At 31.8% G+C, this 24,183-nt stretch overlaps 3 protein-coding genes and 1 long non-coding RNA gene across 6 annotated transcripts; all 4 read left to right on the top strand.

Annotated features, from left to right (window-relative positions):
• The first annotated feature begins 5,777 nt into the window (after window positions 1-5,777).
• LOC9313496 (bidirectional sugar transporter SWEET12) lies at window positions 5,778-8,171 on the top strand. Its single transcript, XM_021026015.1, has 6 exons — window positions 5,778-6,012; window positions 6,138-6,174; window positions 6,349-6,559; window positions 6,642-6,803; window positions 6,890-7,009; window positions 7,614-8,171. Exons 1-6 carry the CDS (start codon window positions 5,961-5,963, stop codon window positions 7,887-7,889), a joined length of 858 nt encoding a protein of 285 aa, XP_020881674.1. The 5' UTR covers window positions 5,778-5,960; the 3' UTR covers window positions 7,890-8,171.
• A 1,609-nt stretch (window positions 8,172-9,780) lies between these two features.
• Window positions 9,781-12,408, top strand: LOC9313495. Of its 3 annotated transcripts, XR_002332028.1 has the most exons (8): window positions 9,781-9,877; window positions 9,973-10,435; window positions 10,523-10,647; window positions 10,741-10,825; window positions 10,932-11,064; window positions 11,149-11,342; window positions 11,432-11,848; window positions 12,065-12,408. XR_002332028.1 is itself a non-coding variant. In XM_021026074.1 (7 exons), the coding sequence occupies exons 2-7, from the start codon at window positions 10,371-10,373 to the stop codon at window positions 11,703-11,705; spliced, it is 876 nt and encodes a 291-aa protein (XP_020881733.1). In that variant the 5' UTR covers window positions 9,781-9,877; window positions 9,973-10,370; the 3' UTR covers window positions 11,706-12,050. The 3 variants fall into 3 exon arrangements, 1 of the variants encoding a protein (XP_020881733.1); XM_021026074.1 differs by lacking the exon at window positions 12,065-12,408 and having other exon boundaries at window positions 11,432-12,050; XR_002332029.1 differs by lacking the exon at window positions 9,781-9,877 and having other exon boundaries at window positions 9,892-10,435.
• A 5,156-nt stretch (window positions 12,409-17,564) lies between these two features.
• LOC110228469 (ATP-dependent DNA helicase PIF2-like) lies at window positions 17,565-18,563 on the top strand. The gene has a single exon (XM_021026075.1). The coding sequence runs from the start codon at window positions 17,626-17,628 to the stop codon at window positions 18,496-18,498; it is 873 nt and encodes a 290-aa protein (XP_020881734.1). The 5' UTR covers window positions 17,565-17,625; the 3' UTR covers window positions 18,499-18,563.
• Window positions 18,564-21,335: 2,772 nt separating this feature from the next.
• Window positions 21,336-21,664, top strand: LOC110228476. Its single transcript, XR_002332032.1, has 3 exons — window positions 21,336-21,356; window positions 21,437-21,521; window positions 21,608-21,664. It is a non-coding gene; the product is annotated as an uncharacterized LOC110228476 (long non-coding RNA).
• The last annotated feature ends 2,519 nt before the right edge of the window (window positions 21,665-24,183 follow it).

Here is a 24,183-nt window from a genome sequence, read left to right as displayed (position 1 = left end):
CTTTTTTTTTTTTGCATCATTCATTGGTCAGATTAAAAAATTAATAATAATATGGTTATATATAATCTATTGTCGACAACTAAATGTTGATGTGAACGTAAATAACTGTTGTTTTAAAAACTGTAAAATCTTTAAAGGTGCTGGTCTGCTGGATTGTGAAAGAAAATGAATCCAATTTTTTGATACAAAAGAAAATGATTCTACTAAAAAAAAAAAGCATATTATTGCCTTGGCCAATAAAATGCAGATTTTAGGATCGATGCATTTCCGTACTAACTACTAAGATATTGAGATTTTTATTTGATGACAAAGTCAGAGTGATGAGGGGTTTACAAAAATGTCTATAAGAATTTAGAAATTTTTGGTGGTCAAAATTTAGACATAGATTCAGATGTTTAATAATATAATTAGTAACTAAAAAGTATCTACTAATTGAAAACATAATATAAAAACCGAAAAAAAAAAAACTTTTTTCATTTGCACATTTTGTCTTTAAAGTCTATAAGAATATTTATATTTTATTAAACAGAATAGTATATATGAACGTACGTAAATGCAATATATTTTACCTATCGAACAATCAAACTTAATTAATATAGGAATATTGGTTATGTATATATATACACACATATATATATCAATCTTCCAGAACGCAAGTTGATATATATATTTTATCACATTTATATTAGGGAGAAAAGGAAAGATAAAAGAAGAAACAGAAGAAGAAAAAAACCTTTAACCAAAAAACAAATGAGAAAGGAAGAAAAAATCATAGAGAGAAGATGATTGGATATAGAAAAGAATGAGAGCAACTTGGTACATTAGAAGAACAAGACCCACATTTTAGTTCGTCTTTGCTTTGTTGTTTGCTCACCTCTTATTTTTCTATTTTCTTCACTATTTATTTTATCTTAATCTCTTTCTACGATTATCTTCTGCCATTCGAATTCTTCAGCCTACGTAGCAAGATTGATTACACCACGTGTATAGATAATCATTTCATTTTCAATAGGCTTTGAAGTGATATATGTATATATTTGTAACGTACAACCTTTCATTTTCGTCTGGGTGTATCCAAATATGATATATTTCGAGTTCTTTCTTTATTATCAGTGATAAATGTATGCTCTATATAAAGGGAAACATACTTAGGCGCATTCATGAGAAACTATTGTCAATAATTGTTTAGAAAAGCTTGTAGTGGCCAGAAAGATTGTATGATCAATTTATTAATTGCAAATTAATTAGGACTGGGATCCGGGAAAATCATTGTTTTCTGTCTTCACGACGATAGTTGATCTCATCGATTAGATATTTGTGTATAGGTTTTAAATCTTTAACAGTAAAAAAAAAAGGAAGTGGATTCTAAAACTATATCGAATGTTATGTAACTAACAAGTGGTCGTTTATCAAAAAAAAAAAAAAAAAAAAACTAACGAGTAGCCGGTCGTCGTCTCATGAAATCAAATTTCCGGCGAAACTCGTTTTCCGATTAGAGTATACCAACGAATCCATTATGTCGGAAATTTGTTGGAAGTTAGAACTTATTGTTTCCGACGAATTTTCGACAAAACTATTTCGACAAAACGATCAAATCACAAAAAGCCATTATGTAAACCTTTTTATAACAACAAGTAATTACGTAAACATATCACATATATATAATTATGCTAATAAATAAATGCTTTAAATCAATCTAAGGTCAAATTAAAGAGAATACCTTGATCAATTTGGAGGAGAAAACGCTTTGTTCAACCCGGGTTAATCCCTCTTAATTATGTTTATTTCTTTTAGTGCAATGCTAATTGTGGTTTGTACAAGTTTTACTACTAACTATTGAGTCCAATATGGCTTGTGTACAATCTCTCTTCTTATGCTTTAATTTGAAAACCCTTTATCAAAAAAAAAAAAAAAAAAAAAAATTTCATGAGCTTCTGAACTTACTCTTCTCACCTTCTTTAATTATTTCTTTTTTATATAGGATTAGTCTCACTCCCAAACCATTATTGCAATAAGAAGAAAGACAAAACCCCTAATTAACAACATACGAGTTTTACCAACAACAAGATCCAATGATATCTATTGGTTTTGTTTGGGCTTATCTCAAGCCGCATGTTCGACATTTTTATATTAGATAAAATATTGGAGGTGGAAGACATATAACGGTAAATTCATAAACAAGATCAAATGAAGCTTCGTTTGTATTAGAGACGATTCATGATTTCGAGTGTTTCTGGCGACATGTGTGGTGATTGCATCCAAATTCTAGCTCAACTGATTATTTGGAGGAGCAAAACATAAAAACAGTTCCAAGCTTGGGTTTCATTGGTCACTGCAGCTAGTTAACATAGACATACTGTTGGGTAAGCTTCATGAAGATTCTAGAAGATATTCTTAAAGGAAATAGGAATCTAATTAGGAAAAGGAAAAAGTTGTAATCCTAATCTAAAAAGGAAATTAGAATAGGAAATTCATAACTATATAATTAGAGATCATAAGAAGGATGTATGATCATAAGAGAGCGAAGAGAAAGCTTGTGTTTAGTTTTGAGAAGATTTTCTAAACATTAATAAAGGAAGGATTCTTTATACAAACTTTGAGTTTTTGATTCTTTATTTGGTATCAGAGCAAGTCGGCTCTGAACTTTATTTGGTATCAGAGCTTCTGGTTTGAAGACTCTGGACGAGACCTGTGGTATGGCAGAGCTTAGTTTGAAGACTCTGTACAAGTTCAGAACTTAGTTTGAAGACTCTGGACAAGATTTGTGGTGTGTCAGAGCTTAGTTTGAAGACTCTAGACAAGACCAGTGGTACGTGACTCGTAAGCAAGTATGGCAGGCGAGAATCCACAACCACGAACCAAGTTCATTCATATTGTAGCATCCCTGGAGCAAGTTCTTGACCTAAAGCAGATAGGGTTTGAAGATATTGTTGGGAGGTTACTAGAGTATGAAGAACGTGTTGGGGAAGAAACCCAAAGTGAAGATCAAGGACCTCAAATCCTAAAGAGAGAAGATGAGGTTTATGGAGAGTTGTTCCATAAGACCTAAAGAGAGAAGAAGAGGTTTATGGAGAGTAGTTCCATAAGACCTAAAGAGAGAAGAAGAGGCTTATGGAGAGTTGTTCCATAAGACCCAAGAGATAAGGCTTTGGAGAGTTGTTCCAAAAGACCTAAGAGAGATTTAGTTTTGTGAAGTTTCTAAATCAATAAAGAAAGGTTGTTCTTTAATCTCTTGTTCTTGTGTTGCTGAACTACTTTCTGAATCAGTCAGCGACTAAGTCAGGGTAAGGTGATCCTGATTTGAATTGGGCATCAGAGAAGTCAAGGTAAGAAGATCTCAACTTGATTTGGTATCAGAGCAAGTCGGCACTGAACTTTATTTGGTATCAGAGCAAGTCGGCTCTGAACTTTACATACAAATAGTTTTAATCGCAACATACTAACGATACTTTAACACTAAAAGAAAAGGTTAAGTATTTATCATGTGGTGTTTTACAATTAAATAGGAAAAAAAGAAGAAGAAGAAGAAGTAGATATGTGGTTAAAAATAGATGATATCTTCAAAACTGTAATCATAGGAGATCTTCATATCTAAACATGTGTAAATATAAATTTCTTTATTATTTTCGTGGTTAATTAACTAAGTATGAAGAATTATATTATTAAAAAAAGATATATATATTTTTAACCACATATCTTCTTCTTCTTTTCCCACAAAACATCTTTATTCACACTTAGTTAATTAACATCCATGTATCTCTACTTATCATTTCTCTTGATTATTACTTATATTGAATTAATTATATTAATTTTAGATATAATCCTCACTATGAGTATCCAAAAAAACGGTTAGTCCATTGTCCAAATAAGTACAGATTTATCTAAATGGTGAACAATCTCGCCATTATATATATATACTTGAAAAAATATATTTGGATCGATGTCTTTTTCATTTATAACTTTTACTATAAATAAGATCCTACCCAAAATAATGAACTCTTTCAAAAATGAAAATCATGTGAAACAGCATAATAAGTTACTAATTAACCTAAACTGGTGCGTTCAAATAACCATAAAAGTCCGTGCTAGATGAAAGTTTTACAAATGCAGTTCATGCTATTGTTATTTTGTCCTATTAGTTACTCCCTCTGTATTTGAAAAAATATCGTTTCAACTGTTTTTGGGTGAATTAAGAAAGGGCACAGAATTACAAAACTAACCTTATGAGAAACGATTATTTACAATTATATTTTTGGTATATGTAGTTTTGGTAATTTAGACTGATTAATTATGATCAATTAATTGGGGATAATTTAGGAAATTTTATGCAAAAGTTGTTAAAATGACAACTAATTAAAAATACAGAAAAAATGCTAGAACGACATTTATTCAAATACGGAGGGAATATGAATTATTGGAGTTTGGCTCTTCCAATTTATTGTTTAATTAAAATCAATCACTTTATTTATTTTCACCTACTTCATTATCATATTAATTATAAACATTGATCTACTCTTGAAAACGAGTAAATTTAACTATTTTTGTATAGACAATTTAATACGTAACACATAAAACTACGAAAGACGGTTCAACCTACTATCAAAATCGTATTTGAAAATGTAATGGTTCCAAATAAAATAAATTTAGCCATTGATAGTAGTAAATTTCCAGGGAAAAGAAATTGTGGGTGAGTTCGAAAGCCCTCATCTTCTTTAATTTAATAGCACACTTGCCAACTGAACTAATTTTTTGAAAAAGTATTTGTATTCCCTAATAATAACAAATCATATTTGAGGTCCTAACCTTCACTTACTTGTGTGCATCCATGACTAATTTTTGTCTATTTCATGTTGGAGCGAGCCTATATAACAAAACAACTCGCATCCATAATCTAGCCAAAATAAAATATATCTTGAAGTTTAAACTTCATCCGATATACTAGAATTACTTTATCGACCAATTGTTAAATAAATACCTTAGTTTAGTTAACATTCAAGCACTGAAATTTTCACTACATTGATCTAAGAGATAATCTAATCTGAGTCTAACCAAATATATTAGAAAAAAAAAAGAGAGCTAAAAACTAAAAATCTTATCCAAATATTAGTTAAGCCGTCTATTTCTCTTTCCCTCGGTTTATTTTCCTCTTTAAAAAGTAAGACAAAACCAGAACATTATTAGTTCAATATATATTTTAGTGAAATAAACGTAATTTCAAGAAAATTGAAATAAACATCTACAAATTATTAAACTTGAGAGTACAGTCGTACAGATCACAAATGTTAATGATTAAGAAACGGCAAAAAAGTAAGCAAAAATATATTTTTCTTAAAACTGAGAAACGTAAATTCAGAAAGAAAAGTGGCTAAAAGTGAAAACGGCAAATATATTTGCGTACAACTTCACGTGAACTAATTGTCTAATTTTCTTGGAAACGTAATTTAATCCCGTTTTCTTGACAAGTGAGGATATAAAGTATAGAACATAGAAATTAATATTGTAATATATGCAATGTATTCACATATATAGGTATATGTGAAATAGGTAGAATCTAGACATAGAGCCCTTAAAAGAAAGAATTGGCCTAAACCGAAATCGACATGCATTATTTATGAAAAAGTTATTTTGGTGTTGGAATTATTTTCCAAGATCATTTTATTTCTGTATAGTACACCTACATAGACTAATACTTTTAGAAATTATATATATTGTTACTTTTCTAAAAAGATTGAAAATTATTATGACTCACACGAAACATTTATCTTTATTTTCTTTCCCACACACATGTTCATTCTTAAGACCTCCCCCTCTATATATACTTGAAGTCTCCTGAATATTAAGGTCGTGCCATTAGCTTTTGATTTCAGAAAAACACTTACAACAAAGATCTTTCTTACTTCGAAGAAATCTTCTTCCCCCTTCGAAAAAAATCCTAAACCCGGAACCAAAGATCGACATTAATGGCTCTCTTCGACACTCATAACACATGGGCCTTTGTTTTCGGCTTGCTCGGTATGAGTTCTCACGTTCATCTATCTCTCACCATGACCTATATCCAGACTTTGATATCAAAATTAACCGGTATATAAATATACTTATTAATAACACTACTTTCATTTTTATCGTGTAATTTCCAGGAAACCTCATTTCCTTTGCTGTTTTCCTCTCTCCCGTGTAAGTATTTTAATCTTCACCTCACTCTGTTCTTGTTTCTTCATAATATATGTCAACACATGCTTATGTTATTAATAATAACTAGCAAGAACTATGATGATCATATGATAACCAAATGAGAAATTTTAAACTAAGAGATACATATATATTGATTCAATATGGATGTGCATGCAGGCCAACGTTCTACAGGATTTGTAAGAAGAAAACCACAGAAGGATTTCAATCTATTCCCTACGTGGTGGCGCTCTTCAGCGCGATGCTTTGGCTCTACTACGCTACTCAGAAGAAAGATGTCTTCCTTCTCGTCACCATCAATAGCTTTGGTTGCTTCATTGAAATAATATACATCTCCATCTTCGTTGCCTTCGCATCCAAGAAAGCTCGAGTATGTTTCATTACCAACATATATGTGCATATATATATGATATTTATTTTATGTGTGATATTTAATGATTATTTTGGTGCAGATGCTCACGGTGAAGCTGTTGTTGCTAATGAACTTTGGAGGATTCTGTTTGATTCTCCTGCTCTGCCAATTCTTGGCCAAAGGAACCACACGTGCCAAGATCATTGGAGGAATCTGTGTCGGATTCTCTGTCTGCGTTTTCGCTGCGCCGCTTAGCATTATCGTAAGTTTTTAGTCTCTAGCTAGTATTACATAAACTAAATATGAAAAATATGAGTTTGACTAATTAATTTTGTACTAAAAATACAGAGAACGGTGATAAAGACGAAAAGTGTGGAGTACATGCCATTTAGCTTATCCTTGACTCTTACCATCAGTGCGGTTATATGGCTTCTTTATGGTCTTGCTCTTAAGGATATCTATGTTGCCGTAAGTCATCATCATTATCATAATCATTATCATTATTTGCATGAAGTGGTTGCTTTTGTTCCTATTTTACCTGAGCCTATGATGCTAATCATAGATAAAGAGAGATATGGATTCACAAAAGCAAAACCCTTTTGTTCGGTATTATTGTCGTTTTACATTTAAATATCCCACTAATCACTAAAGATACTCCCTTTTTTGTATTTTTTAAAAGAAAAACCTTAAAAGATTACATCTTTTACAAAAGAGTTCTATCTACATGTTACATAGATTTGTATATTGCACGTAACCTCTATAGACATATACAAATAATACTGTGCCCAAGTTTTAGGAGTTTGAGACTAGTTTAAAGAACTTTATATATAAGGGAAAAAAAAACTAGTTTGAGACTAGTTTAAAGAACTTTATATATATATATATATATATATATATATATATATATATATATATATTCATTTTTATGCAACTATTAATATAGTATATATAAATGTTGATATAAATCTATAAAGTGTAAAGTTCATATATAAAAACAAAAGTAGGTATATGCTTTGAGCACTAATAAATTATCTTTAATTTCTCCTTTTTATATGTCTGTCAATTTTCGCAGTTCCCTAACGTGATTGGGTTTGTTCTCGGTGCACTTCAAATGATACTTTACGTGGTTTACAAATACTGCAAAACGCCGTCGGATTTGGTTGAAAAAGAACTCGAAGCCGCGAAATTGCCAGAAGTGAGCATTGATATGCTGAAGTTAGGTACACTGACATCTCCTGAACCAGCAGCGATCACAGTCGTCCGATCCGTGAACACGTGTAACTGTAACGATCGAAAGGCTGAGATTGAAAATGGTCTTGGAGTTAGAAACAGTGCAACTGCTACTTGAGTTAGCCCTATATTATTAAGAAACCTATTTGTTGACTATTTTGACTTTGTACCCTTCTTGATATACCCACCCATCACTAGCATCCACGTGTACTCACTTCGCTGTCGTAATTTTCTGAGTTTATCAAAGTGTGCGAAGTCGAGGATTAATTAATCGGGAAATACATTTTCCTGAGTTGATTTTTTCTCTTCTTCTTTTAATTATTGGATAATGTAATTAAATTATCTGTTGGATATAAATATTTATTATTTTCCAAGTTGAAAAGAATTTGAAATTTCTCAAGCAACTGTTTTTCTTTTTCTTTGGCATACAAAAATCAAAAACAAAAACTCGGAGCTATTAGTTTTACTAGAAACATTCTGTGACCGAAAGGACAAAGTCCCAGGTTCAAATCCACTCAACGACGGAGTAATGATTTAAACTTGCTTTGGTCTCTGTTTTTTTTTTTTTTTTTTTGATAAATGTCCAATTATATATTCTGAACAAGTTAATTATATTGTGAAACGTATATGTAAAAAGTGTAAGTATCACTCAGAGGAAACTCATAGTTTCCGAGTGTTTATATATTTCATTAATTAATGAAATTGGCCATCGAATTTGAAATTGTGAGCTTTTAGTAAAACATTATATTTTGAAAGAGAGGGAGTAGATAATAAGAAAATCATCCTCCAAACTCAAATATTAGTTCTTATACCATTATTCAATTAAAATTTTCATCTATACTATTAATTGGGAAGGATTACCTGAAAAATAACCTTACAATCTGTAAATAATTACAAGAGAATGCCATTACAATTAAAGTTTTGATGACAAAATAAAAAAATATGCGGAGGGGTAAAATTGTAATATTCCCGCTGTTGGGATGCGGATCCCGGATCCTACAGCCGGATCCTGTTTTTTTAAATATGGCTGACCCGATTATGTCATTGGGAGATGACTGTTGGGCTTACAATATGTTTAGGCCCATCATGAATCTCCTTTTGATTTTTTAGGAATCTGCAGTAGATATAAGCAAATAAAAACATTAGCCACACAAGTCAAACATTACCATAACTATTTTTCCGGATCAAATATACTACTCTATATTTTGCCTTAACAAACAAATCACATAATTTACACTTCCTAAAATAAAACGCATTTATTTATATTCCATATAATAACAAATCAAGCATATTCTTTACTTATTCTAAAATCGGGAATAATTTAGCAATTAATTTTTTGATTAATTGCACTCAAATCTCGCAAAAATCTTACCATATCAACTCAAACTATTAATGCCAATGTAAAAATATATAGTGTAGACGGTGAATTAAATGCAAAGCTAATTAATCCATATCTCCCTATAATATATTGAAAGATACAGTATTGTAACTTATTAGATAATTATACTACTCTCTAAATTAATTTGACTAATAATTAGACACAAATCTCGCAAAGATCTTTCCATATCAATACAAACTATCAATGCCAATTTAAAAATTATCTCTTTAAATGCAAAACTCAATTATTTGTATTTCTTTATATTGAAAGATATAGAATTCTAACTAATTGTATTTCCATTATTAGTTGGTATTAAAAATCACACAATCTCTTCAATATCCATATTCAGTTCGATATTGATATACCAAACAAGTAAATCGGAAATTATATGCAAATAAATCTCCCTAAATCAAGCATATACCTTTAAGATCCTAATCCCAAATTATATTATACGGCCTATATTCTCTAAAACCTAATAAAACTAAAGGCTCCATACGATTACTATAAATATAGGGACCTGCATTAGAAAGAACTCACCTTTCAAAGCTTTACCATTACCACTTCACTATTTCTGTAAGAAAATGGCAGCTGTTCAAGCATTCACCCCTCTTGCTGACATTAAGCCCTTCAAAACACATTGGAAAATTCAAGTTAAGATTGTGCATTCGTGGACACAATACACTCAATTCACCGGGGAAACAGTTGAAATGGTTCTTGCTGATACAGCTGTAAGTATAAGAACTATCATTTTCAACATATTAAACATTTATCAATCATCAATATTGATGGATGATTAACATGAGTTCTTTTTATCTGTTGCCAGGGTACTTTGATTCATGCTACTGTTAAGAAGCCACAAGTGAGCAAACTGCAAAGGTTCATAGTTTCTGGAGAATGGCGTATTATCGAGCATTTTACGCTAACCAAATCAACAGGAAAGTATCGAGCCACAAAACATGGTTTCAAGATGTCCATGATGGAAAAAACTGTGATAAGTCGCACTCCTGCTGTTTCTGATGACATTTATGTGGATCTGGCAAACTTTCCAGATATTTTGAATGAAGCAGGATTGAGTGAAAACATCTTAATTGGTACTATATCTATCTTACTTTCCATTGTATATTTTCTTTTTCTATTATAATAGGAACTTCTTCATGAAAATATAATTTATTAGTCTCTTATTTTGCAGATGTACTTGGACAGGTAGTTAGTTTCAATGAAATGAAAATTCATGATGTTAACAACAAGATCACAAAGAGACTTGAGTGTGAACTCAGAGACACAAAGTAAGTTTAATCATGAATCTACCTTTTCTATATAATCTTACATACATCTAAACTTAAAACTTTCTCAATATTTTTGTTGTATTGTAGTGATGAAAGGCTTAAATGCACTCTTTGGGGGAGATTTGCTGAGGCAATGTATAATGCATGTCAAAATGCAGGGACTGAGAGAGTGATTTGCTTGCTTCGGCTTGCAAAGATCAACTCATTTAAAGGTATAGAATGTTGTTACTGGGAATAATTCATGATTTTGAAATCGAAATGAAATCAGAACATATGTGAAAATACTAATATCATGCTGTTTTTAGGTGAAAGAGCTGTTTCAAATTCATTTGATATGTCTCTATTGGAAATCAATGCTACCTACCCTGCTGTTCTTGAGTTTGTGGCCAAGTAAGATATGTTTAAACATCACATTTCTTTTACAAATATAGATAACTGTGAATCCTTTTTATAATATCTAAAGTTGATTTCGTTTTCTTTTATTTTTTAAAAATAGTTTACCACCTGATGTTATTCCACTGACTATCGAAGACTCGAAGACAAAACAAGTGAATGCAGAACAGAGAAAAAAGGATTACTATGATCGTTTTCCAAGGAAAACCATATCTGGACTCTTTTGTTTTTCTGAGGTATTTGTATTTGATAATATTATTTTTTCTAGCAACTATTAAATTCTCTGTCTATACTACTAATTATCTATTTTTTTGGAATAGACTGGAAAGTGCAACATAATTTGTACCATAATGAATATCGACACAGACTATTCTTGGTATTTCTTTAGTTGCCTCAAGTGTAGCAAAACTGCCTATAAGATTCCAAAGGTTGAAAATGAGATTGTCAAGAAAGGCAAGAAAGAAATGTTTTGGTGTCCAACATGTAAGGAAGACACTCCTAAGGTGATACCAAGGTAAGACTTTGAGATTTGCTAATATATATCTACATTTGTCAGATAGTAACTATGTACCTAATCTACTTTCCTGTTCCTTTGATATGTAGGTATCTTTTAAACGTTGGAGTGATGGATAGCACTGGAGACACTAAATGTCTTATCTTTGATAAAAGTGCACAAGAGATAATCGGTGTGTCTGCAGAGGATTTGCTGGAAGGGAAGTGGGATGAGGTAAACAAATTTGTTGTTATTATGTATATAGACCATATTATTCAAATATCTTATATACTTTTTTCAATCTATCATAACAGATTCAGGATCCTACAAACTTGCCTCAGCCAATCAGAGATTTGGTTGGAAAGACTTTCCAGTTTCTGGTGACTGTTGGAAAGGAAAACATCAATGAAACTGATGATACCTACAAGGTTTCAACTGTTTGGCTGGGTAATGAATCTGACAATCTAGATACTATTGAAGATTCTGACCAGCAGACTGACCAACGTAATGACCTCTCTATTGATCAGGTAATGTTAGTAGGTGCAACCAAAATCAATCTATCAAAAAGTTATTCAAGTTTATCACTAAAGGGCTGGATCGTGTTTCAATTAAATAGTGAGTACCATCAGTTATACTCAAGTCAGGGAATAAATTATGGATACTTATAACTATATAATTTAATGACTTTGTTATATGAAAGATTATCTATTATATATTGACTATCCTGATTTTCTTACTTACAGGAAGGACTTGCTCTGACCAATAGTGGTGAAACCACTGACCCTTTAGATCCTACATCATCCACTCCTTCATCTAAGCGTAGTATGGATGCAGTTTCTGAGGACATTGAAGGTCAGGGTTCTACTACTAAAAAGGCATGTGTCTCTTCCCTTCTTGGTGACATTGAGAAGGAAGAGATTGAAGGTGGCAAGAATTAAGTTGTGCTGGCTGGGAATAATGTAGGGAGCTTGGCTGTAGCAATTAGTTTTCTATTTTTTTCTTTTGTTCAAGTTTCAAAACTTATTTAGTTTTTTCCTTTAGCTATGTGCTATTTAATTCTCAGTTATTTTGAATTCAAGCAATAAACTCTAAGCTTCTCCTTATACTAAACTCTTTGCAAAATATAAACTAACTTATGCTAAAACTAAAGATCACAAAACAGAAAGAGAAAATATACTAACCTGTGCTTTGTACTGATGAATTTTCATATATAAGCCCCATTACTGTAGCTAACACTGCAGATAAAACTAAACACATATTAGTCACAAACATTGAGAGACTGCGATGAATCTTTACTAATCTGACGATATCTATACTATAAATGGCAAACTTAATTAATATGTGAGATATATAAGTACAAATATTTTAAAGGGCATATGTGCAAATATTTTAAAGATCTTAAGCTATTAAAATCTATCTCCTATTCTAAATCGTTAACTAATTGGAATAGTATAGCAGTATAGATAAATCAGTTTTAAAAGGGTTCATTGTTGTAGTATAACAACTGTTTTAACGACCAAACTGGCATATTTAACCTATTAATATACAAGATTCTATGTTAAAAATAAGAATCAATCAATTAGATTTTATTATGAATATGAAAAAGAAAATATATTCTGTAATCTTTTCAGTTTAATGCTATCACACTAAATCAGGCTGAGACGATATCTTTATAATCATTACATAACCATTTAACACCTTCAATCCTAATCTACAGCTACTCGCCTCATTAGCAAAGAAACATCTATAAGGTCAGTCTTTTAATCTCTTTCAACATATAACATGTTCATTGACAAATGACATAATTGGAATTATTTTTCCTCACAAATCTATTTTGTTTTTCAGAATGAAGAGAAGAAAAAATGAAACAGTAAAAGAAAATAACAATGTAATGCAGACACCTAACACAAAGCGTTCTAGGTCTCAGCTACATGATGAAAACATAAATCCAAATCTACAGAACCAACAAGATAGGGGTGATGTTCAAGTAAAAGGGATTTTTAATCGATTGAGATCTGGAATAGGTAACATACCAGCCCAGCAGTGTGATTCTGAAGCCTTACAGACAGTAACTGGTCCTTCTTCTTCTGCAGCCATACAAAAGGAAACACAAGGTATGTAAACATTTATATTCCAACAATATAGCATCTACATATGATGCTAACTAATAAATAACCATAATGTATAGGATTTGCATGTACAATTACTTATAATACGAGTGTAAGATCAGCCAAAAAAACAGCAAGGACACAGAGAAGACCTTTTCAAGATGTGCAGAACATTATTAATACATCACAGCTTCACAGCGAGGTTCACCAAACTCCACTTAATCCACATAAGCCACCAGAAAAAAAGGGGAAAAAGTGGAGTCCACCATCTGTTAATAGCAAACAAGGTATACATTCCTATCAATAATATGAAACTATTACATAAAAAGTATTAATAGATCAACACTTATGGAGTAATGTTTATTTCATGAAGCTGCTAAGGGTGTTATACTTACCAATTCAAGAATCAATCTGAGGTTCCCAAAGTCTTTGGCAAAGGAGAAGAAATCATCTCACAAGAGTTATGATACAACAATCGAAGAAGACTCTGATGAGATCCTGAATTCAAAGGAAGAAACATATATTAATATGAGTAAGTAAAAATCATTATGATATATTTTCTAAACTTAATAAAGCATCCACTAATCAGGGGAAAAAACTATGATAGGTGATTTGGAGGAAACACGTGAACAGGTTTACGAGTGTAGTAGTCCAGCTGAAAATGATTCAGAAACATCTGAAGATTATGAAACCATAGAAGATATCCCAATCGAAGTCAAACAAAGATATGAGTTTTTATCAATGTTAGATGAAAGTTTGACCAAAGCTTTTGGAGAAAGAAAAACTCCTAATGTTTCTAGCAGAAAGAACAAAAACACAGGTACTAAATCATTGGTTTATTTCTAATTCTTTTCTTACACAAACTTTACTTATGCTAAACTGTCTTTCTGTTATTGTAGAGTATCTAGATCATGGAGATCCTGTCTACTCATGTTCCTACTGCGGTGCTATTATGTGGTATGGCGAACGCATCAACAGACATAAGAAAGTTCGTAAACCAATTTTTACTCAATGTTGTCTGCAAGGATCTGTGAAACTGCCTTTCCTCCATAATCAACCAGAACTGTTATTTGCTTTGCTAACCAATGATGATGACATGAGTAGACACTTTAGAGAGAACATCCGAGCATATAACATGATTTTTTCATTTACTTCTCTTGGGGGTAAGTGTGATAATTCTGTTACAGCGGGAAGGGGTCCTAATATGTTTCAGATACAAGGAGAGAATTACCACCAGATGGGAAGTTTGAAACCTGGAGAAGGTGAATTTCCTAAGTTTAGTCAGCTATATATAGTTGACACAGAGAATGAAGTTGAAAACAGAGCAGGAATTTTAAGGTACATTCTATAACTCAAAACAAGCAATTACAGTATCCAGACTTTGTGTTTTTTTTCTGTAAGTATTAGTGTCGTTGCTAACTAAATTAATATTTCAGCAAAGGAAAATCTGCTGGGAAATATAAGAAGAAGCCAGAGTTGAGAAAAGAAATAATTGAGGCGATACTAAAGCTGCTAAATGAAGTTAATCCATACGTTGCTCATTTTAGACAAGCTCGTGATAGGTTTAATACCAATCCTGAACAGAGCTTTCACATGAAAATAGTGAGTGACCGTGTCAAAGATGGAAGAACATATGCAGTGCCAACAGCTTCAGAGGTCGCAGCGCTGATTCCAGGTGATTTTCACATTGGTATGCCAAGTCGTGACATTATTATTGAAGAAAAATCTGGGTATTTACAAAGAATTAGTGAAATAGAACCATGTTATCTTGCTCTACAATACCCTTTGTTGTTTCCAAAGGGTGAAGATGGTTATAGGACAGGTATTCAGAAAGGGAATAACCATGGTAAAAAGAAAAAGAAGCCCGAAGGAACTGAGGAGAATGATTGCATAAGTTTGCGTCAATGGTATGCGTATCGTATACAAGAGAGAAAGAATGAACAAAGTATCCTGCTAAGGTCAAAACGGTTGTACCAGCAGTTCTTGGTTGATGCTTATACCACCATTGAAGCTAATAGGCTCAAATATATTAAACTGAATCAGTCAAGTTTACGAGCTACTAACTATGATTCAGTTAAAGAGGCGGCAACAGCAGGAAAGACAGATATGAATGAAGAAGGAAAAGCATTTTATCTACCAGCTACTTTTGTTGGTGGGCCAAGATACATGAAGAACATGTACATGGATGCAATGTCTACATGTAATCATTATGGATTTCCTGACCTATTCATTACGTTCACATGCAATCCAAAATGGCCTGAGCTGGTAAGATTCTGTACTGAGAGAAATTGTAATTCCGATGATAGGCCAGAGATCATAAGCAGAATGTTCAAAATGAAGCTGAATTCTCTAATGGATGATTTAACGAAAAAACATATATTGGGGAAGACTGTTTCATGTAAGTTATTTATTTTAATAGTTGCGTTAACAATCTACAATTTAATTATCTGTTTCTGCTATTTTTTTAAATGTCTTTTAACTAATATTATTATCTCATGTTGTTCTCGCAGCAATGTATACAATTGAGTTCCAGAAAAGAGGTCTTCCTCATGCACATATATTGATATGGATGCATCCAAGTTCTAAGTTTCCAAAACCAGAAGACATTGATAAAATCATTTCTGCGGAAATTCCTGACAAGAATAAAGAACCAGAACTTTATGAGGTCGTAAAAGACATGATGATTCATGGACCATGTGGCGTCGTCAACCAGAATTCACCATGTATGCTTGAAGGGAAATGTTCTAAGTTTTTCCCAAAAAAACTTAGAGAACATACTAAAGTTGATAAAGAAGGTTTCCCTTTGTACAGGAGAAGAAAGACAAAGCTGTTTGTGGAGAAGTGTGGATTTAGGTGTGACAACGGATATGTTATACCCTATAACAAGAAGTTGCTGCTTCGCTACAGAGCTCATATTAATGTTGAGTGGTGTAACCAAACTGGTTCTATCAAGTATTTATTCAAGTATATCACTAAAGGGATGGACAGAGTTTCAGTAGTTGTTGAGCCTAATGAAAAGTCTACAAAGACTACAACTACTACAGAGAAGTCTGATAGTTCAAACAGTGGGGGCACAAGTAAAAATGAAATACAAGACTTCTTTAATTGCAGGTATAAAATCTACTTGGATTTAGGTAAATAGTTTAGATGCTTAACTCATTTCTAACTAATACATGTTTTATGATATTGTATCAGATATGTATCAGCATGTGAAGCTGGATGGAGAATCTTGAAAAATCCTATACATTATAGGTCAACGTCTGTTCAAAGATTATCCTTCCATCTACCAGGCAAACAACTATTATATTTTAAAGGTGATGATGAGGTGAAAACAGTTTTGAAAAAATCAGAATTACAGAATTCGATGTTTCTTGCTTGGTTTGAATTGAACAAGCGGTGTCCTAAAGCCAAAGATCTAACATATACTCAGATTCCGGAATATTATACTTGGGATGGTAAAACAAGAACTTTCAATATGAGGAAGCGACCAGGGAAAACAATCGGAAGGATTAATTATGTCCCACTTATTTATGAGGAAGGTTATTATTTAAGAGTGCTTCTAAATCATCAAACTGGACCTGAAAGTTTCGAAGACATCAAAACAGTGAATGGCGTGGTGTACAAATCGTTCAAGGAGGCATGTTATGCTCTGGGTTTGCTTGACGATGACCAGGAGTATATTGATACAATAAAGACAACCAGTTTTTGGGCTACTGGAAACTACTTGCGTTGTATGTTTGTTGTAATGCTCCAGTCTACCAGCTTATCTCAACCAGAAGTTGTTTGGGAAAAAACATGGGAACTTCTATCAGAAGACATCGAAAGAAAAAGGAGAGAGTACTTTAAAAGACCAGGTAATTTTTGATCAAATAATTTAGTCTCTTTGGTTGGTTTAAAGAGTTGTTACTTTGCAATTTTAAGTAGTTTTTGTCATGATTATTCTGTCTTACAAATAACACTGTTTTTTTACATATTTTTGGGACACAGAACTAACACTTACGGACGAGCAAAAACAGATGTTGGCTTTAAAAGAAATCAACAGCATCTTACGAAGCAATGCAACATCTCTAACAGCTTTCAGAACAATGCCACAGTTACCTGATGAGGAAATTGATGATAGTAATGTGTTGATACTTGATGAAAAAAGCTACGATCGCAATGAACAGAAGGAAAAACTTGAAGAATCGTTGCAGAAAATGACAGATGAGCAGAAGAGTGTTTATTTAGAGATCATCGATGCTGTTGATAATGACAAGGGAGGTGTCTTCTTTGTCTATGGCTTTGGTGGAACTGGTAAAACTTTTATATATACGACACTCTCAGCTTCTGTAAGATCTAGAGGTTCTATTGTGCTAAATGTGGCTTCCAGCGGCATTGCTTCTCTATTGTTACCTGGTGGGAGAACAGCGCACTCTCGGTTTGGTATTCCAATAAATCCAGACGACTTCACTGTATGTAATATTGAGAAAGGTTCAAATCAGGCAGAATTAATAGAAGAAGCGTCTTTGATAATTTGGGATGAAGCTCCAATGATGAGTAAGCATTGTTTTGAATCTATGGATAGGAGTTTCAAAGACATTATTAAAGGTGGTGGAAACAAACCGTTTGGTGGCAAAGTAGTTGTTTTTGGTGGAGATTTCAGACAAGTACTACCTGTGATACATGGTGCTTCGAGAGCAGAAATTTGTATGGCTGCACTTAATGCTTCTTATCTTTGGAATCATTGCAAAGTTCTGAAACTCACGAAAAATATGAGGCTACTTTCAAAGGATTTGAGTCCAATTGAGGCTAAGGATATAAAAGAATTTTCAGAGTGGATTCTAGCAGTTGGTGATGGTAAGATAGCACAGCCTAATGATGGAGAAGTGATGATAGAAATTCCAAAAGAGTTTTTGATCACAAACGCTGATAATCCAATTGAGGCAATAAGCAGGGAAGTTTATGGAGATCCTAAGTTATTGAAGGATGAAACCGATCCTGTATTTTTCCAACAAAGGGCTATTTTATGTCCTACCAATGAAGATGTGGGTATTGTCAACGATTATATGCTTGATCAACTCGAAGGTTAGTCTCCACTACTCTTAATATTTTAGGCATTTCATTGAGATATGATGTATTATAAAGACATTTTAAATTATTTGTAGGTGATGAACAACTATACCTAAGTTCAGATTCTGTTGATCCTTCTGATATTGGAGGTACAAATAATCCCGTGTTGACATCAGAGTTTTTGAACGGTCTAAAGATATCTGGATTGCCAAATCATGGTATAAGGTTGAAAGTTGGTTGTCCTGTGATGTTACTACGAAATTTAGATCCAAGAGGAGGCCTAATGAATGGCACTAGACTGCAAATAACACAAATGGGTGATAAAGTCATTGAGGCTGTCATTATTACAGGTGATAGAGTCGGAGATAAAGTCCTCCTTCCCAGGATATTGATATCTCCATCTGATACTAAACTTCCGTTTAAAATGCGTCGAAGACAACTTCCAATAGCAGTTGCTTTTGCTATGACCATTAATAAAAGCCAGGGACAATCGTTGAATAAGGTTGGCATCTATCTACCAAGGCCATGCTTTTCTCATGGCCAACTCTATGTAGCTATCTCAAGGGTAACTTCAAAAAAAGGACTGAAGATACTCATAGTGGACAAAGAAGGAAAGCCGCACAAGGAAACGTTGAATGTGGTGTTTAAGGAAGTCTTTCAGAACCTATAAGGTTACACATTGCAAAAGACATTTGGTTTAAGAGGTAACAATCAATAAAAACTGATTATTATTTTCACCTGTTACACTTTACTAATTTCTTATTGGTTGTCTAAACAGGTAGAAGCTGGTATGGAAATGGAAATTTGGTAGTAATCTCTTCAATCTACGACTTCCATTGAAGAGATTATTTTACCAAACTTGGTCTGTTATTCTCTCAATTCTCTTTTAATAATATAGATTCAGAAATTTTGATTATTAATATCAGCATAACTTTGTTTTAAATAATTTTTCATTTACATTTAAATCATATTAAGTACAAAAAGGTAAACTATTAAAAGTTTACTAATTCAAAAAACATATACAGAATCTAAATATTCTGTTAATTCATATAAACAAGTAGTATTACTTTAATATCTTATCAACCAATTGCAGAATTTAACATACATGTCAACAGAGAATATAGTAAAATCATTTTCGAAAAACAATTAACACATCACGACAACTTCATATTTAATTCTGGATCTAAATACTTCTTGAATCATTTAGACTTCACTAACCTTTATCAGTGCTTTCAGAAGCTGGACTGGCTTTATCATTGCTTTCACATTTGCCTTCTTTAAAGATGTTGCCTGGTCTGTAAACATAGAATTATCTAGCATCAGTACCATTATAATTGTAACTAACAAATAGCAAAAACTAGATCCTGTTACAAAAAATCGATACTATTATTTAAGTACATATTTACTTATAGATTTTACTTATATATAATCTATTATATAAAAAATCTATCATGAATAACAAAAACTAAAGAAACTTCCATATTTGACGGTTTATACAATCTAGGCAAATCTAGATCCTGTTACAAAAAATCGATACTATTATTTAAGTACATATTTACTTATATATTTTACTTATATATAATCTATTATATAAAAAATCTATCATGAATAACAAAACCTAAAGAAACTTCCATATTTGACGGTTTATACAATCTAGGCAAATCTAAATCGTTGGGTGTATCTTGAAAAATGTAAACTGTATCCTTTTGTAATAATTAGCAATGATTTGCATCAGTCTTTTCAAATTTTTATATTTTATATATTCTATTAACGATTCAGTTTCCTTTTCTTTTTATTTTAATCCTTTGCGTCTCTTAACCAATATATCTATATCTATATATATGCGTTGAGAGATTTTAGATTTACAGAGATATCTTCCCAGTTGAAAGCAAAACAAAATCTTTTAGAAACTATGGAGAAAATGCACCTTCTCTCCGATTTGCGAAGACATTCCACAAAGTGGAGGGTTTGTGTTAAGATAATGAGTATCTGGCATCATAATCCTCCTTTCAATGGTGATCTAACTACAATGATTCTCGCAGATGAGAAGGTTTGTTTCTAATTCTATTGTTCTGTTTTACACCTTTTTAAAATCATAATCATGTTCTAGGGTTGAAAAACTACTTATCTAATTTGTTTGTTTCCTTTGTATAGGGGAATTTAATGGACGCAACAATTCCACAAGGTTACTACCTCTGGAACTTTCAGCGAGGACTCAAACAAGACGTTTGGTACTACATGACTGACTTTCAAGTCATCATACCTAAAAACCAAGTCAGATATTCAACTATGCCACTTCAGGTTAAGTTTTTGAGTGGAACTACCATGTGGCCTGTTAGATCTAAGTCTTGGAACAATTACTGGAACTTTGTTTGGCCTGATACTGTCAGAAATGCTCATGAAGATGATAAAAACTCTGTCTTTGGTAATAATTTGTGAAATTAAATGTTTTATACCAAGATTTATTATATATGAAGACTTATATGACCATTTTCCTTTAATTTTTACTTAGATGCTATGGGAGTTATCTCTGCTGTTTCCACCATAGGAAGGTTTCCATATGTGTGTCGCAGAGGAGAAACAGACTATGAATCTCGCTATGTCTGCTTCAAAATTAAAAATAATGTGTAAGTTTAGTTTACCCTCTATGACAGAATTTCAATGGTTGTTCTTAAATTACTTTAAGAAATTGGATTGACTGTTCTTTTTGTTTGGAAATTAAACTTTTAATCTAGGGGGGAGACAATAAAATGCGTAGCTGTGGGAAAGTGGTGTGAGTTCTTTGTGAACACTTGGTCTCAGAAAATAAGCGGAATAAACTACAACTATGATAAGATTGTTGCAGTATTGCGTTTCTGGAGAATAACTTCTTACTGTGGTTGGTTCTTATTATAGTTTTATGAACTGACTTTACAATTTTATTAGTTACATTGACTGAATCTTTTTTTTTTCCTATAGGAAACAATGTTTTAATGAGTGAATATGGCTGTTCACGTCTATACATTGATCCAATCTTTTATGAACTTGACATTCCAAGTTATCTGTAAGTTGAAAATTCTCTTATAATTGGCTTATATTTTGGTTGAGATTCATAGCCTAGGTAAACATAAAGCATATGTTTTTTTGCAGGCGATCATTCGACGATGGATCAAGTGACGAAGAGGATGTGATGATGGAGATGGTTGATGAGAACTAACATGTGAAGGAAGGAGTGATTGGATTTGCAAGGTTACTTCAGTTTCTCTTAGTTTATGTTGTTTTTTTTTTTAAATTTTCAGAGGGGATGAACTCTGTTCTACAGAGATTAACTCTGTCTTTTTAAAAATTTCCTTTTGGTATGAAAAACTCCTTTTGTAATCGACTTGAACTAATGTCTACTCTATTTGTTTCTTTTGCATTTAATCTCTATTTTACTCTATTTCCATATTAAGTTTTAGTAGCAGCCAACCTAAATTTAAGAGTTGTTTTCTAACAACTATATTGTAATCATAAATGTTAAGCTAAGCTATATATCTAACTATTATATATTGTATATAATTAGTTAGCATTGCCATTGATATAAATTTTCGTATCATAATGTTTCGAGAATATACCTTATGTAATTGGTTTAAGATCCTAAATCATCAGTCAATCTTGATTGCATGATTTCTTTCCTTAATCTGCGCATATAGTAACAATAGTTAGCTTTTAAATATATGATTCTCATCATATTATTACTTATGAAATATAATCTTTCTAATCTATGTCATTACACATATCTTGATCCTATGCAATAGTAATAATCGTATGAACAACTTATCTTTCTAAATCATCTTCTTTTGGCAACATCATCATCTATGTTATTATCTGAAATCAATTTAAGAACGACATGATGTTAATATATTTCAGGAAACAAAATCGATTGTTCAAATCTATATACAAACCAATTTTGAAATCTTTACAATCATGGCTCTGAAGATTTATGTAGATAGATTTAATTACTTTGTTAAATTCCAAAAATACAGTAAAATTACTTTGTAAAATTTATTGGGTTTTAAACTTACTCAGAAGCTTGGGTTCTTCACAGTCATCTCCCAATGAATCTATTCAAACAGAGAATTGCACAAACTGGAAATCAAATCGACGAATTGGAAAAAATAAAAAGTTCTCTAAAATTGAATCAATCAAAAGCTTACCTGTTTCTATAATTCGGAATCAGTGGTAGAAACTTGATAAAAGCAACGATAAAGCTCGATCTAAGCAGTATTACGTTTTCTATTTTCAGATCGAAGATTAGCATGAAATTTTTCTGGGTTTGTTGTTTCATCTCTTTTCATCTCACCGACAATGATTGTTGGGTTGAGAATTATTTGTCCAAAAAAAAAAAAAAAAAAAAAAAACAGCGATATATCAAATGGATCAGCGAAATATTTAGGCCCAATTGACAGGTCTATAGCTTTTTATTGGATCACAGATGTATTAACGGAATCGAAAATGGGCCAATAGATTTTTATGTGGCCCAAACATAAAACTTAATTATAGATATATCAAATTACAAACACAAATTACATAAAATATTTATACATAAATTCAAAATTTAAAACCAATTTAACACAAAACAAATTCCTTTAGGAAATTTATTTTAAACATTGGAAAATTGAAAAAACATTTATATTTCAAAAATTACTCTATCTATTTTATTATCTGATACCAAAATGTTTTTTTTTATATAAAATTCACATATTTACATACAACAAAAACACATATTTATTTACAACATCTCTTATGCAACACAATAATTTTATTTCACCAAACAAATCATTTTATAGTTTAAGAAATAAAAATATACAATATAAATCAAAATAATAATTTGGTTTCACAAATATTACAACCAATTTTGCAACTTTCTCAATAATTCAACAAAACCAAACCAAGATATCCAATCATTCACCAATCAAAATTATATAATTCTTACTAATTATTCTTTCCAATCTTTTTAGCCAATCAAACAAAAAAACCCGTACATACGTTATACAACACTATATGTTAAACCCGTTTTTACTATATGTTATACAACAAATATTCAACCCGCATATTTTAAAATATAAAAGCCCGCACGTATGTGCGGGTCCGGACCTAGTATAAAAGATGAAGGGAGATCTCTTTTACACTTCATATTTGAGAGCAAATAAAAGATTAACATGTGTCCAACTATTAATGCATATAAAATTCATTTAATTATGTTAAAAATCATTAATGTATAAGCATAAAATAATAAATAAAAATCAAATTTAATTTAGAAAAACGTTTAAATATAAAATATTTTGAGATATGGAGTGATTTAATCGTAATCTTTGAACTAACGAAAATAATTTAATCTCAATGCAGGTGAATCTTTTTTAAAGAAAGTTATGAAAACCACAAAAAAGAAAAACAATAGTTTAGCAACCCATTTATGAATTCTTGAGTTTGGATTCTAAACACTATAAAGCACGCGAAATTGGCATTTGGGTTGAGAAATGACTTGGCAAAAAAACACTTGCGTCATTTGTGTATAAGAGATATCTCCCCGGTTTGATGTATGTCTTCTCCATATGTCGAAATGGATGACGATTATGATTACTACAAAGACCCAGCTTTGGTTTTAAAGCGTTTGCTTCAATCAAAATTTACTAACGTGTTAGTTCCGTAAAGTTCTGTCATTGGTAATGGTATGGATGATAATA

The sequence above is a fragment of the Arabidopsis lyrata genome, assembly GCF_000004255.2.
Source record: "Arabidopsis lyrata subsp. lyrata unplaced genomic scaffold ARALYscaffold_5, whole genome shotgun sequence".
NCBI lineage: Eukaryota > Viridiplantae > Streptophyta > Magnoliopsida > Brassicales > Brassicaceae > Arabidopsis > Arabidopsis lyrata.
Note: the sequence above shows the minus strand (reverse complement) of the source record. Positions and strands in the feature narration are given on the sequence as shown.